A 13,994-nucleotide genomic window follows, 5' to 3' on the forward strand; every position below is an offset into this window, starting at 1 on the left:
AAAATTCTGATCCCCAGCCACAAAGACCAATATGTCATTTATCTTCCTAACTACCTGCTGCACTAAATGTTACATAGCAACATTTATTTTTCATTTACCCTCTCAAAACATTTGTATCCTTGAAATTTTAGTGTGTAGTCTATTAAAAACTTATTATGCACACAGTTTGATGTATTATAAGCTGCACATGCAAATAAAACAAGCATTACCACCCTACTTCCTCTTACCTTTGTAGATGCGGCCTAAACCTCTATAGTCCATCTGATCTGAACAATTAAATACAACAACGTACTTTCCAAGACACTTCCCCATGTCTTTGGTGGTTTCCGTTTTGCCCGTGCCTGCAGGTCCTGCTGGTGCACCACCCATACTCATTCCTAAGGCCTGAGACAGTGTAATGTAGCACCTGAAATGTTCATAAAAAGAAATTAGTAAAATATATGTGGTAGGAAAGAAATTATTACTGAAGGAGACGAAAGGAAAAAGTTAAAAAAAATTACATTGAATTGCCAACATGTAGCAATGTTACAAAATGTTGAGATTTAAAAAATCAAGTCTGCAATTTATCCCATCAGATAAAGCATAAAAAGAAGTTTCATTTGACACCTAATTCACTTTCATATCTTCAGTATTAGAAATGGTATGGCCATTTTCATACACTGAAATTAGCATCTTGCTCCCAATTGCTTTTCCATTGACTTAACTCAAAAGTTGTGATCGAGGACAGTCAAAAGCCCATAATTTTCTTAAAAATTAAGAGAACTGAATGAAATTTTCAGTTATTATAGATTGAAGCATTTTGAAACAAATATGAAACAATCTTACTTGGATTACCTGAAATTAAAGCATATAATTTGTTAGTTACCTAATTGTAGCTAATTACAAAATTAAATTACTAGATCTAAACATCAATCCATTTCTTAAGAAAAGGTTATCATTTTTAAATAGCCTAAGTGTCCAAATAACATTCACACAAGAATTCACAATATAACATGATTTTTAAATCTCATTGTCATGAATTTATAGGCCAAATGGAAGGAATTTAGTGTTTAATTCCCGTAAATTAATGGCCATTTTAATCATCTTGCAAGTGAGATTTTGTGGAACGCGATCGATTGGAACGTAGCGGTTGCGGTTGCGGTGAATTTAAACCCCATATCGGCAGGAAAAAAACTGCCGGTTTGTATATTTACATAATCACATTTTCGCTGATGAAATTTTGATTAAAGTAATCCTAAGAAGCAAGTTTATCTGTAAAATAAACGACTTAGCTTATGTTTTGTCCCGTACATGAGATCTGTTCTGTTGCCTGCATTGACGGCGTTTTTTTTTTATTTTACTCCAACGCTGAAATTGCCCCGCGGTTTGTTTTTTTTAATTCCGAGAACGGCAGTTGGAGCGATTATTCAGCATTAGGTAGTAGCCCGAGAAAATATATCTCGGACAGGCAGCAGAAAATGGCATTTTAATCCCCCCCCCCTCAAAGGCGCCAAAGTTGCGCACAAATGGCCAGTAGCAGAACTGCAGCACCGCTGAAGGTAAGTTTTGTAACATACCTACAACATGGATTTCAATATGTGAGTCTTAGTTGACAAACCAAACTGAAGAGATATCGATGAGAATATCAAAGTGTCATTAAGCAGAAGTAATATATTTAGTTCTTTTGATAAAGTATATTAAAATAAAACTATTGATTAATGTCAGCACATGCAGTGTCAGGAAATATGCAGCAAAATGGATAGCTAAGTGACTGAAAATGGAGTAACAGAGTGTTAACGTTGGCTTTTCAGACATGCTGTAAAATAGTAAGATTAAACGAGAACTTACCAGTTTGAAGTTTGATCTGTATTTTATGAGGAGTTACGATGAGGGATTACGTGAAGAACCCGCTCAGCGCGCAGGCGCGGCATACTTCCAAGCAGCGGTGTGGAATCACAGATAGACACAGTTATTTGAAGTAAACATAGTAAAGAAAAGGAGACATCAATTTATTAGTTTGATCCATATAATGAGGGTGGGAGCGGAGGGCACGTAATCCCTCATCGTAACGCCTCATAAAATATAGATCAAACTTCAAACTGGTAAGTTCTCGTTTAACCTTACTATTTTACTTCAGAGTCACGTGAGTGACTACGTGAAGACTTCAAAGCTCTGTTTTTTCAAACCGTGTAACAGTTTATTTCACTCACTGCCGAAGTTCTTGAGGGAGGAAGTGTGTTATCGTAACCAACCAATGAATCTGTTTTTCGAGAAACAAAATGGTATTTAGTAACAATAACAATTAAATTGTTCCCCCGGGCTTAAATTAAATATTTGCAGTTTGTAAAATTTTTCTGCAAACAAGTCAGGTTTCGTCAACGGCTTATGTAAATTTTTCTGAATGTCGTTTCCCTCGACCATTCTGCTGTCGTCAGAATATGGTCCATCGGTACGTCCATTCTTTCGACCGTTGATGTAGACGCTACCCTGGTGGAATGAGATTTGAAAAAAGTTAGTGTCTATTCTGGCAGCCTTTAGTACCTGCTTGAGCCATCTTGCAATGGTTTGGCTCATTACCCGGCCATGAGGTTTTTTGTGGCTGACCCATAAGGCTTTTTCACTCCCTCTGATGTTATAGGTTGTGTCTATATAATATAGTAGATAGGTCATGACACACAACCGCGGCTCTGGCGGGTAAGCACGGAACACCACAACTGGATTGGCTATACCTGGCCTGCTGTGTTCTACCAGGCCCTGGATGATGAACGAGATCTGTCTGGGGTGGTCACCATGTTGTCCAGTCGCAATCGATGTAGTGACTGGACCCTCTGAGTGGATACAAGTGCCATCAACATGAGCGTTTTCAGGGTAGTTGTTCGAGGCTGAGGGATCTGGCTGGTGGCCATCTCCTGAGGTACATCAGGACCACACTGACATCCCATAAATGGGTATACCTTGGTCTAGGGTTTGATGCTATAGATGCCCTTCATTAATTTGACCACCAGTGGATGGGATCCCATCAGCTGTTGTCCTGGTGCTGGTTTCAAATAAGCAGACAGGGCACTCCCTGCTGTGTTGACGGCACTGTAGCCGATTCCTCTTTGTGGTGTAGGTAGGCCAGGAACTCCAGTGCGTCGGTGGCTGTTGCTGTTGTGTACGTGGTCCTTGTTTCCTGGCAGTACTTCTCCCATTTCTCGATGCTGGTTAAGTACTGCTTCTTCGTGGATATTCGAAAGGGATGCTGACATGGTGTTGATGGTTTGTTCTGACAATCCCAGTTCCAGATAAGGTCTGTTTAAACCTTGCAACCCATGAGTTTGATTTTCTCATAGCATGGGTAGCTTATGCCTGATACCCGGTGAGTTAACAACTCTGGGTCACTGGGGATACCATCGGTGTTTCAACAAACATGTCATGCAGTACTGGGAACCATGGCTGTGTAGGCCAGTCGGGTACTATCAAACCCTGATGCAGAGTCCATCTGTATTTTTCGTAGTACCTGACTGATGAGTCAAAAGGGAGGGAAAACATAGAAGAAGGAATTTCCCCAATCCAGCGTGAAGGCATCTACTACCGCTGCTGCCTCTAGGTCTGGTTCCCAAGCGACATGCATAGGTATCTGGTGATTTAGCCTTGATGCAAATAAATCGATATCTGGCGTGCCATATAGCTTGATAATTTTTGCAAATACTTTGGGTTTTACATCCATTCGATGTTGTCATTGAATTTGCGTGACCTGGTGTCTGCCACTGTATTTAGCTTACCTGATAGGTAAGTTGCTGACAGCCAAATACGTCTTTTTGACACACCATTGCCAAATTGTGTTGACCAATTTGTCGCATGATAACGATTTTATGCCTCCCATATGGTTAATGTAGGCCACCACCGTAGTATTATCCATTTGTAACCGTACATGCAGTGATGCATATTTGATGTATATGCTTTTAATCCATAAAAGGCACCCAACATCGCTAAATAATTAATGCCCCGTGTAAGTAGTAATGATGACTTTAGGTTAGTCCATCTACCACCTGTTAGATAATGATAGGGCTGAAACTATGCCAACTGTTTTGATATAGTTCCCGTGGGTAATTACATGACCCGATCATAATGACCTGCCTGATATTTTAATGCCTGTACCTTTGCTCTTTGTAGATTTCATAATGCAATGGTCCGAATTGTGTAGCCAGGAATGCTGCTACCATTTTCCCAATTATTCTTGCTATTAGTTGAATAGTTGGTTGCTTGTTGACCATTAAATTATGGCATAATTGTGCCAATTCAACCGTTTTGTCTTTTGGCAAAGTTACAGTCATATGGACTGAATTAATTGTGAAGTCTAAGTCCATGATAGTGGATGGCTTCAACTTTGATTTATCTGGATGTAAAAACAAACCCCAGGGTTTAGAAAACTGTTTTGTAGCTGAAACAGCTGACATGGCCAAATCCATGGTTTTCTTATTAGTTTTGCCAGGGCTGTTTTTAGTATCTTGGTGAATAATCTAGGGCTGATGTAAACCATTGGGTAACGTTTTAATCGCCATAGCTGCCCCATCCAGGTAAATTTCAGGTATCTGCTATGATCCTTGTGAATGGTACTAAATAGTAAACATCTTTAAGATCAATGCTTGCCATGAAGTAACCTTTGGAAATTAGTCGTTTGCCAGTAACCACCGTTTCCATTTTGAAATATATACTTAACAAACATATTTAGTGCAGTTAAGTCAATGATGATGCGACATCCACCATCTTTTTGGGTTTAGTGACGAATATTTGATACGAATTCCAAGGGTTCATGTTTCCCATGATACCCTTTATAATTAGTCTCACAAGTTCAGCTTGTCCCTCTCGTTTCCTTAACGGAGAGAGAAAAATACCCTCTGGGGTAAATGTTGAACTGGTGGCAATTACACTAGTATGAATTGTTTTTTGTATCCACTAAAGCCATTGAGTTTATACTGATCACTCGTGATAGACTCCCGTGCTTCTTAAAAAACAGGTGTAATCTCCCCCCTGTTAGTATTAAGCCCCTATTTTCTATACGTTGGTAGGAACCAGACCCACCTACCTCCATGGTTATGGGTATTCTTCTGTTTCCTCCTGGTCCAACGAGTCTTGCACGTCGTGTGACGTGGCGGGGGTGGCGCATTTTCCATGGGGCCTGCTCTGGGCCCTGGCCTGAAAGGCTTACGGGATTGGCATGCAGGCCCCGAGCTTTCACCAGTACCATGAGGTAGACCTTGCTGGTGGATGCGTTAGAGGTACTGCTGACTGGTTTACGTGTGGTGCTCATTCCAGACCCTGCCCTCTTACGCCGATATGTTGGACACTTCGTCCAGTTTTTTAGGCTTGGTTTGATAACTTAGCCAGACAGCAGGATCTGTGGTTGTGAGGTCGGCGTTCACACAGTCCTGTAAATTTTTAGTTGAGGGCAGGTTTTATAACTTCCTGAGAAGTTGCGGAGCACTGCGAACAGTAGGGTCAGGTGTTTGGCCATACTACCTTGACCTTCTGGAAAGAGCATGCGAAAATGATAGCTGACGTCAGGGATATCAAATACATTTTTAAAATATTTGGGTTTTTTTTTTTAAGAGCGATGCTCAATGTATCCCCCAATAATGGCGGGCACTTTGAGTAAATGCAATTTAGGGGACGTGATGAAATCCAACTCCTGAGGACGTCCTGCTGGAGAGGTTTTTTGAAAAAAAAACAGGTAGTAAGCTGGCCTCTGGCTTGAGACTGAAAAGCCATCTCGCTTCCTGATTTGAAGTGCGGATCCCATCTTCCGTGTCTGTACCTCAAGCCTGAGGTTGTTCAGCCAGTGACCCCTCTTCTTGACCAGCCCAGCTCTGGTTCTCATCAATCCTCGACAAAGGAGATGGCCAGTGCTGTAGCACTGGAGTGGGAGTGTTAGCTCCCTTGGCGGACTTGCCCCTGCTCAGGGGTGCCGGCCGGTTTTTAAATTTCCCTCCAGTCCGCTGCTGATGGTCAGACAGCTGTTTTAGCGGACTGGGCATCAGCGTAGCACCCGTGTCTGTGGACCGCAGCGTGTGCGGTCCCGTAGCCGCCTCTCCCCCCTCCACTGTCGGCTCCTTCCCTGGAGTCGAATGGGGGCCGCTTCCCTCTGCTGCTTTGCTCCCCCTGGAGCAAAAAACAAGGCAAAGACCGATTTTAGTCTGAAGGTAAGTACTTACCTAACGTTCCTTTCTTTCAGGCTTGTAGCGGGAGCGCCCGACTCCCGCCTGCCGCTGTTGCACTGCTGGCGTAATGCCGCGCCTGCACGCTGAGCGGGTTCTTCACGTAGTCACTCACGTGACTCCAAAGTAAAATCAGTACTGGAATCATCGTTTTGCACAATTTATATTAGTGATTTAGACTTTGGAAAAAAATAATTCAGTTTAAAAATTTGCAGATACACAGAATGGTCAGTGTAGAACTGCATGCGATCTTTCCAGATTATATATTCACGTTAATAGTATACTAATGGATGCTTAATAAATATTCAACATAATTCGACTTATTTTCAACTAAAATTCTTACCTATCGGTTAATGGTGTTATTACAAGTCTATCTGTACAGCCAAGATATTCATTGCAATAGTTGAACTCAACATCTGTAATCTGAATAATGCATTTGTCTGTGTCCTCTAAAAAGTAAAACCGGGATTGTTTTTGCCATTCAAAGTCAGATGTGGATTTAATGTTCATCCGAACCTAATGCAATGTTGCAAAAAAATAAAAGCATTACATACTTCCTGCATCACATTTCATTAACATTTGTTTTAGGAAACAGGATAACATACCAGATCATCAAAAATGTCTTTCTGGTGTACATGGATGGTGATCAGTGTCTCATATTTTATCCGTTCCATTTTTGTTAGTTCTCGAGTTGTCATGTCAATTAAATCATTAAGCATATCCATAAATGTCTGATTGGTTGTTTGCATGATCTGCACCAAACAAATATTTAAAGTTGTAATATTTTCAGGGTTATATTATTCAGATTTCATGTTTATATCATTCTACTTCAGCCATTCAGCCTTCAGCCATTGCAATCCATGTAGCATATGGATTCTTACAGTGCAAGTAGAATGATTCAAACATTGAACGTTACTGCACAGAAGGTAGGTCGGAAGATTTGATAAAATAACAAAGAATGAAAAAATAATACAGAAGATAAACTAGCCAGAAATATATAAACAGAATGTAAGTATTTCTAAAGATAACTATCAGTCATAGTCATACCGTTGGGAAACAGGTCTATTGGACCACCAAATCCCTGAGACCATCAAGCATCCATTTACACTATTCCTCTTTTATCCATAGAATCATGCAGCATAGAAACGGGGCCTTTCAGTCCACCCTATCCATACTGATTATAATGTCTACCTATGCTAATCGTATTTGACTGCGTTAGATTAATCTCTCTCTGTGCCTTTCCTATCTAAGTACCTGTACAAATGTATTTTAAGTGATATATTTGTATCTGCCTCTATCACCTCCTATGGCAGATCAAGTCCCCCATCAATTTTCCAATTAACCATATAATATAATATAACCATATAACAATTACAGCACGGAAACAGGCCATCTCGACCCTTCTAGTCCGTGCCGAACACATAATCTCCCCTAGTCCCATATACCTGCGTTCAGACCATAACCCTCCATTCCCTTCCCGTCCAATTTATTTTTAAATGATAAAAACGAACCTGTCTCCACCACCTTCACTGGAAGCTCATTCCACACAGCTACCACTCTCTGAGTAAAGAAGTTCCCCCTCATGTTACCCCTAAACTTCAGTCCCTTAATTCTCAAGTCATGTCCCCTTGTTTGAATCTTCCCTACTCTCAGTGGGAAAAGCTTTTCCACGTCAACTCTGTCTACCCCTCTCATCATTTTAAAAACCTCTATCAAGTCCCCCCTTAACCTTCTGCGCTCCAAAGAATAAAGCCCTAACTTGTTCAACCTTTCTCTGTAACAATTTAAAAAAAACTTTATTGGCATGATAAAAAATACATTATTATATTGCCAAAGTATAAAACATGACGTACATATTTAAAATGCATAAGTATAAATACAAGTATACAGTGCATGAATAGATATGTCCCTGTACATAAACTCGCAATAGGCCTATAGCCCTTTATTGATTGCTACACATTCTTGCAACTGTAAGCAGTACAACAGAAAAGCAAATTTAGCAATTCAATATTAATTTCTTAGTGTCAGTTAATGTCAATTAGTGTGTGCGTACATATGTACATGTTGGTCATTCACCGTCTCTCAGGTTATGGCATGCTGTTACGTATTGTGCACCAAGATGTGCTGTATTTCATTCGGCAAGGATTATTCTTAGTTTTGATGTATCATCTAGTTCTTTAAAATCAGGGATTGCCAGACTGAGTTTGTCAAAGTATGTTTTCCTTGTTTTGCCAAATATTTTGCATTTTAGGAGGAAGTGCACCTCTGTTTCAACCCCATCTGTCAAACAGTGGCCACATATTCTGTTTTCTCTTGGTTGCCAGAATCTCTTCTGTCTTCCTTTTTCAACTGCCAAATAGTGGTCACTTAACCTGTATTTGGTGAGGGTCTGTCTCTGCTTTATGTCTCTAACAGTTGAGAGATAGTCTGCCAATTTATAATCTCTTTTTAGGGCACGGTAACATTCTAATCTGCTTTGGCTTTTGGTTTCTTTATCCCAATGTTCCAAATACGTTTCTTTACATTGTTTGATAATTTGGTTCACTCTAACTGGTGATTGGGGATCAGTATTGATCTGAGGCTGGTCAGGATTTAACTGGATAGGGTTTAACTGAATAGGGGTAGTTAGTCTCAGTACCAACTGACACAGGGAACTCTTTTCTGGGCTCCCCTCTTGTGTTTGAAGGGCTTTAAACTGGAGGGTATCTGGGGGGCTAGATTTAAGGTGATTCCAAAAATGTAGTGCTCTTTTCTGGATATTTATTATCAGTGGGTATCTGCCTAATTCCGCCCTACATGCGTTTGTTGGTGTTTTCCTTTGGATACGGAGGATGTTCCAACAAAATTCCGCATGCAGGGCCTCCGTTGTATGTTTTTCCCATTTACTATACCTATGGTGACTGAGCGGACCCCATACTTCACTACCATAAAGCGCAATAGGCTGGATTACATTGTCAAATATTTTAAGACAGATTTTAATTGGAATTTGGATGGTGTAGAATCTTCTTTTTATTGCATACAAAGCTCTTCGAGCTTTCTCTTTTAGTGCATTCACTGCCATATTGAAGCTCCCTGATGCTGAAACAGTTAGACCAAGGTAAGTATAGCTCATAGTGTGTTCGATAACAATACCATTGAGAGTAAATTTGTATTTATCTTCCTGACATCTGGGTCTTTTCTGAAAAATCATGATGTTGGTTTTCTTTAGATTTACTGCCCGGGCCCAATTTTGGTAGTACTCATCAAGTAGTTCCAACTGTTGCTGCAGTCCCTGTTCTGTGGGGGACAGCAGAACCGTCATCCGCATAAAACAGGGACTTTACCTCTCCGTTCAGAAGACAGAGGCCCGGCGCTGTGCTCTGGTCCAACTTTACTGCCAAATCGTTGATATATACATTAAACAGTGTCGGGCTCAGATTGCAGCCTTGCCGGACGCCTCTTCTCTGGGCGAAGAGATCGGTGCGTTTGTCCACAATTTTAACACCACATTTATTATTCAGAGAAGGTCGGTGCGTTTGTCCACACCATTTTAACACCACATTTTATGTGGCAAATTCAGATACAAACTGTGATTTGATAAGGACATATAAATGCTTGGATGTTCAGGTTCTCCTTAGGCAGGAAGTTGTCATACCACCTTACCACCTATACTGCACCACCATCTCTTACCAGATGCCATCATTGCTTTAACTACACCAGAGACAATTGTATTTACTGTGGCAAATTTCTAACCTATCAACCAGCACACCATTAGCATTTGGGGGAAACTGTAGCACCAAGAGAAAATTAATACATTCACAGGAAGGTATAAAGACAGCTCCTAAGGTTAGGGTTGAACCCAGGACACTGGGGCTGTGAGATTACAACACTACTGGCTGCGTCACCATGCTGCTCATGACCCTTCTGATGGGCAAATGGTAGACATACGTTAAGTTATGATGAGATTTCAATTGGTGACTGGAAGCTTTGTTAATTTTTTTTAAATCTCTTGAAAACAGTAAACTGCTAACAAAATGAGTATTGATCCTCTTGAAAGTGTATCTGAGAATTAATGGAAAACCTGGAGATGGCAGATGAATTCGCTATACAGAGCTATGTACCATAACAGTGACTGAAATAAACTTTATATTCAATTTCCAATACCTTCTTATCAAATCTGGCATTATTCAAAGCTTCTTCAGAGTTTTTTGTCCAGATCATCTGAATGCCCAGCAAACCTATCTGTGCAGGGAACATATTTTGAAACTCGTATAATTTAATGTCACTGTCAGTGATTGCTATTGAAGCCTGTCGAATAATGGTGTGAATTGTCTTTCTGACTCCATTCAGGAGCTGTCCCAGCCAAACCTCCACATTGCCCTAAAGAGTCAGATAATTAAAAGAGATTAGGTAATGTATCAACAGTTCAGACTGAAAGCATACATTTGAGAAAAGTTACATAATAAACGTGGATCATGTCATGAATAGAGAAATTACATTAAGACAATTTCCATCATGCACATGTTTTACCAGACCCCCATCATTCTCATGATTCCACCTCCTTCCCAAAATTCAAAAGAGAACTGTCCTGACAGACCATTGTTTCTGTGTGCTCCTGCATCACAGAACTCATCTCCAAATACCTCGATTCCATCTTGTCTCCCTTTGTCCTGTCCTTTCCGACCAACATCCGAGATACCTCACACTTAAATAACTTCCAATTCCGAGACCCCCATTGCTTCATCTTTACCATGGATGTCCAGTCCCTTTACACTTCCATTCCCCACCAGGTAAATCTCAGGTCCCTCCAGTTCTTCCAGAGACCCTATTAGTTTCCCTCTACTAACATTCTCCTCCGCCAGCCCCATCCACATCTTAAAACGTCAGTCTTCACACTGAGCTCAATTTTGCTTAGAAGCAGAAACTGAAGCATGAGGTTCTGGTATAGAAAGTCGTACAGTGGTGCCTAACAACCCCTTCCCCACCCATCAACTCCATCTACATTTCATGCTGCCTCAGTAGAGCAGCCATCATATAATCAAGGACAGTCATTCATTCTTCTCCCTTTTCCCACTGGCAGAAGATATAAAAGTTTGAAAATATGCACCACCGGATTCAAGAAAGCCATCTTTCCCCCTGTTATCAGATTCTTGAACAATCTCTCATATGCTAAGGATGAATATGTGATCTAAATTAGCTGTTGCAAACTTGCACATATTCTGCATTCTATTGGGCCTGTCCCACTTAGGCGATCTTTCAGGCGACTGCCGGTGACTGTCAAATCACACATCGCTTCCTTCACCAGCCCGTTATGAGGGGGACAGGGCAAGCGGGGGGAGCGCTGTCTGAGTGAAATTCACATGTTGCAAAGCCAGTGTGATACAGACACACAACGCAATGAACAGGAAGGTTGGCGCTGTAATTATGGCGGTGAAAGCACAGTGTACAGGAAGGGTCACATAAGTCCTTTAAAAGGGGGGGGGAGGAAAGGGGGAGAGAAGGAGGGAGAAGGGGGGAAAAAGGGGAGAGAAGGAGTGCAGCCAACTTTAGAGAAGCCAGAGATACACAGCTGTGAAGCTCGGCGGACATTAACATTAACATAGGTTGGTTATCCTTGGTTCTGAAAACTACTGCTTACGTTTTTTTTAAACCAATGAGCTAATGAAATTCACCGGTCAACACCGGCTACAGCCTCCGAGAACCTTGCACCTACCGCATGAGAATACTCGCTACTCTCCATGGCGGCTTCATTCTGGTCGCCGCTAATTTTTCAATAAGTTGAAAAATTTGCAGTGACCATAATGAGTCCGCGACTAGTTCCCAGAATGCGGGAACTCCTCACGACCATGAAGGCGACTCCCCGGCAACCACCCGCGAACATGTGGCGACCATGTGGCGACTGCATCGTCTCCTGCAGTTGCCTGAAAAGTCGCCTAAGTGGGACAGGCCCATATTTCTTTCACTGACTTGCACTACCTTGATACATGCATATGCAGTATGATTTGACAATAATAAACAAATACCAATACATTTAACTATGCTGATATATTCAGCAAAGTGGTTGACATCACATTTTTCTGCATTGTATTCCACTTCCATGTTCTCGATCCTACATTCAGGTTGTCTTTATCCCTTTAAAACATATCCCGTGTACCTGCAATGTCTGCAAAATGACTCAATGGACATATGATTTTTCATCCCTGCCAACAAATCATTGATATTTATTGTGAATAGCTGTGGTCCAAGAACACTCCACTAGTCCACCAATCTGAGAAGGATTCATTCATTACACTCTTTGTTCGTCATCAAATAACCCATTCTCAATCCATCAGTACACTAGCCCCTAATTCCGAGTGCCTAACCTTGTTAACTAACCTCCCTTATGAGCCTTCCAGAAACCCAAATACACCACATCCACTGATTGCTCTTCATCTACTCTACTCATAACATTCTCTTAGAAATCCAGCAGATTAAGCAAACCTTATTTTCCCTTCATAAATCCTGTAGCCAAAATGTTTCCATTTTAAAGATCTCGCATTATTCATTTACAGTTTTGTCTGCCCACCTTTTATTCATGTGTAGGAAAGAACTGCAGATACTGGTTTAAATCGAAGACAGACACAAAATGCTGGAGTAATTCAGCGGTTGAGTCCTGAAAAGTCACCCATTCCTCTCCAGAGAAAAGGAATGGGTAACTTTTCAAGTCTCAACCGCTGAGTTACTCCAGCATTTTGTGTCAACCTTTTATTCATGTTTACCGAGCACAGATCTATTAACTATTCTTACTTGGAGGTGATTTACATTCTTTTCCATTCCTGTCCTCAATTTTGATATTATGCTCGCTATTTCCTTGTTGTTTGCCTATTGGTACTTTCTCTATTTGTTTTGGTTCATTTCCCAGAACCAAACCAGCAAAACAACCTTCCTCTTCAGGGCAGAAATGCACTGATCAAGGAAGTTCCTCTGAACAGAAACTCCTCCCCTTCTTTGGTTCTTATATTTTTCCTATCCTAATTTATTTTGCTATGGATCATTGGGAAGGCAAATTCAATCTTAGCAGAGCAGGATACGTATTTTAATGGAAAAGATTTAAAGGAGAGGGTGGAGGAGTTGAGCTAACTGGATTGCTGATAAATAAAGCCACTAAGGACTTGTCAGGCCAAATTGCCTCCTGCTTACTGTAGCCTTTCTGTGATTCAGACATCAAGGAAGCTAGGCCTACCCTGTACACCACCTTCCTTCACAGCACCTAGAGTACAAAAGGGCATTTCATTTCAGGAAGTCCTTCATCTCAAAGTAAGTGATGAACATGTATGTAGAATTATCTGCTTGATGTACGTGGAACCACAATCTACAGCAATGTTACAAAAAAAGCTGCAGGTGAATACTACAGAACCACTTGGTCCTCCTGGACGGGTGAACTAATAAAGGATTTTCTGTGATTATTGTAATTCTTCAATACTCTTCCATTATCCTGGGATATTTTCTCACCTGTGCTGTGACTGGTTCAATGAGATCAACTTTTTCTCCTTCCTGAGATTCGAAGCAAAGGATCTGGTCATAATTTTTTTCATTGAAACCCACTTTGTTAACATTGTCAAAAAGGCTTAACAGATGAGCCTGAAATAGTCAAAATATATTGGTTTAGTATTCGTAATATGTCCAAAACACATTACTTGTGCTAGATATTGTCATTTAGGGCATATTTTCTGTGTAGGTTTAACATTGTTTCAATATTCTTTTCTTCGACATAATATTTTTCCCCCTCCCCCAATTCTGAAAATTCTTTGGAAAGACTATTTGCCTTGTCAATGGGTTTGATCATGTTTGACACACCCA

The 13,994-nt window shown here is 40.9% G+C and overlaps 1 protein-coding gene across 1 annotated transcript in view; it reads right to left on the reverse strand.

Annotated features, from left to right (window-relative positions):
* LOC129709750 (dynein axonemal heavy chain 5-like) overlaps positions 1 to 13,994 on the reverse strand; it is a 310,815-nt gene that overhangs the window by 179,256 nt on the left and 117,565 nt on the right. Inside the window, 5 exon segments of the mRNA XM_055656308.1 lie at positions 228 to 406; positions 6,520 to 6,692; positions 6,782 to 6,928; positions 10,320 to 10,535; positions 13,647 to 13,775. Of these exon segments, the coding sequence (XP_055512283.1) occupies positions 228 to 406; positions 6,520 to 6,692; positions 6,782 to 6,928; positions 10,320 to 10,535; positions 13,647 to 13,775 (844 nt within the window).

Source organism: Leucoraja erinacea, chromosome 2 (assembly GCF_028641065.1).
Source record: "Leucoraja erinacea ecotype New England chromosome 2, Leri_hhj_1, whole genome shotgun sequence".
Classification (NCBI taxonomy): Eukaryota; Metazoa; Chordata; class Chondrichthyes; order Rajiformes; family Rajidae; genus Leucoraja; species Leucoraja erinaceus.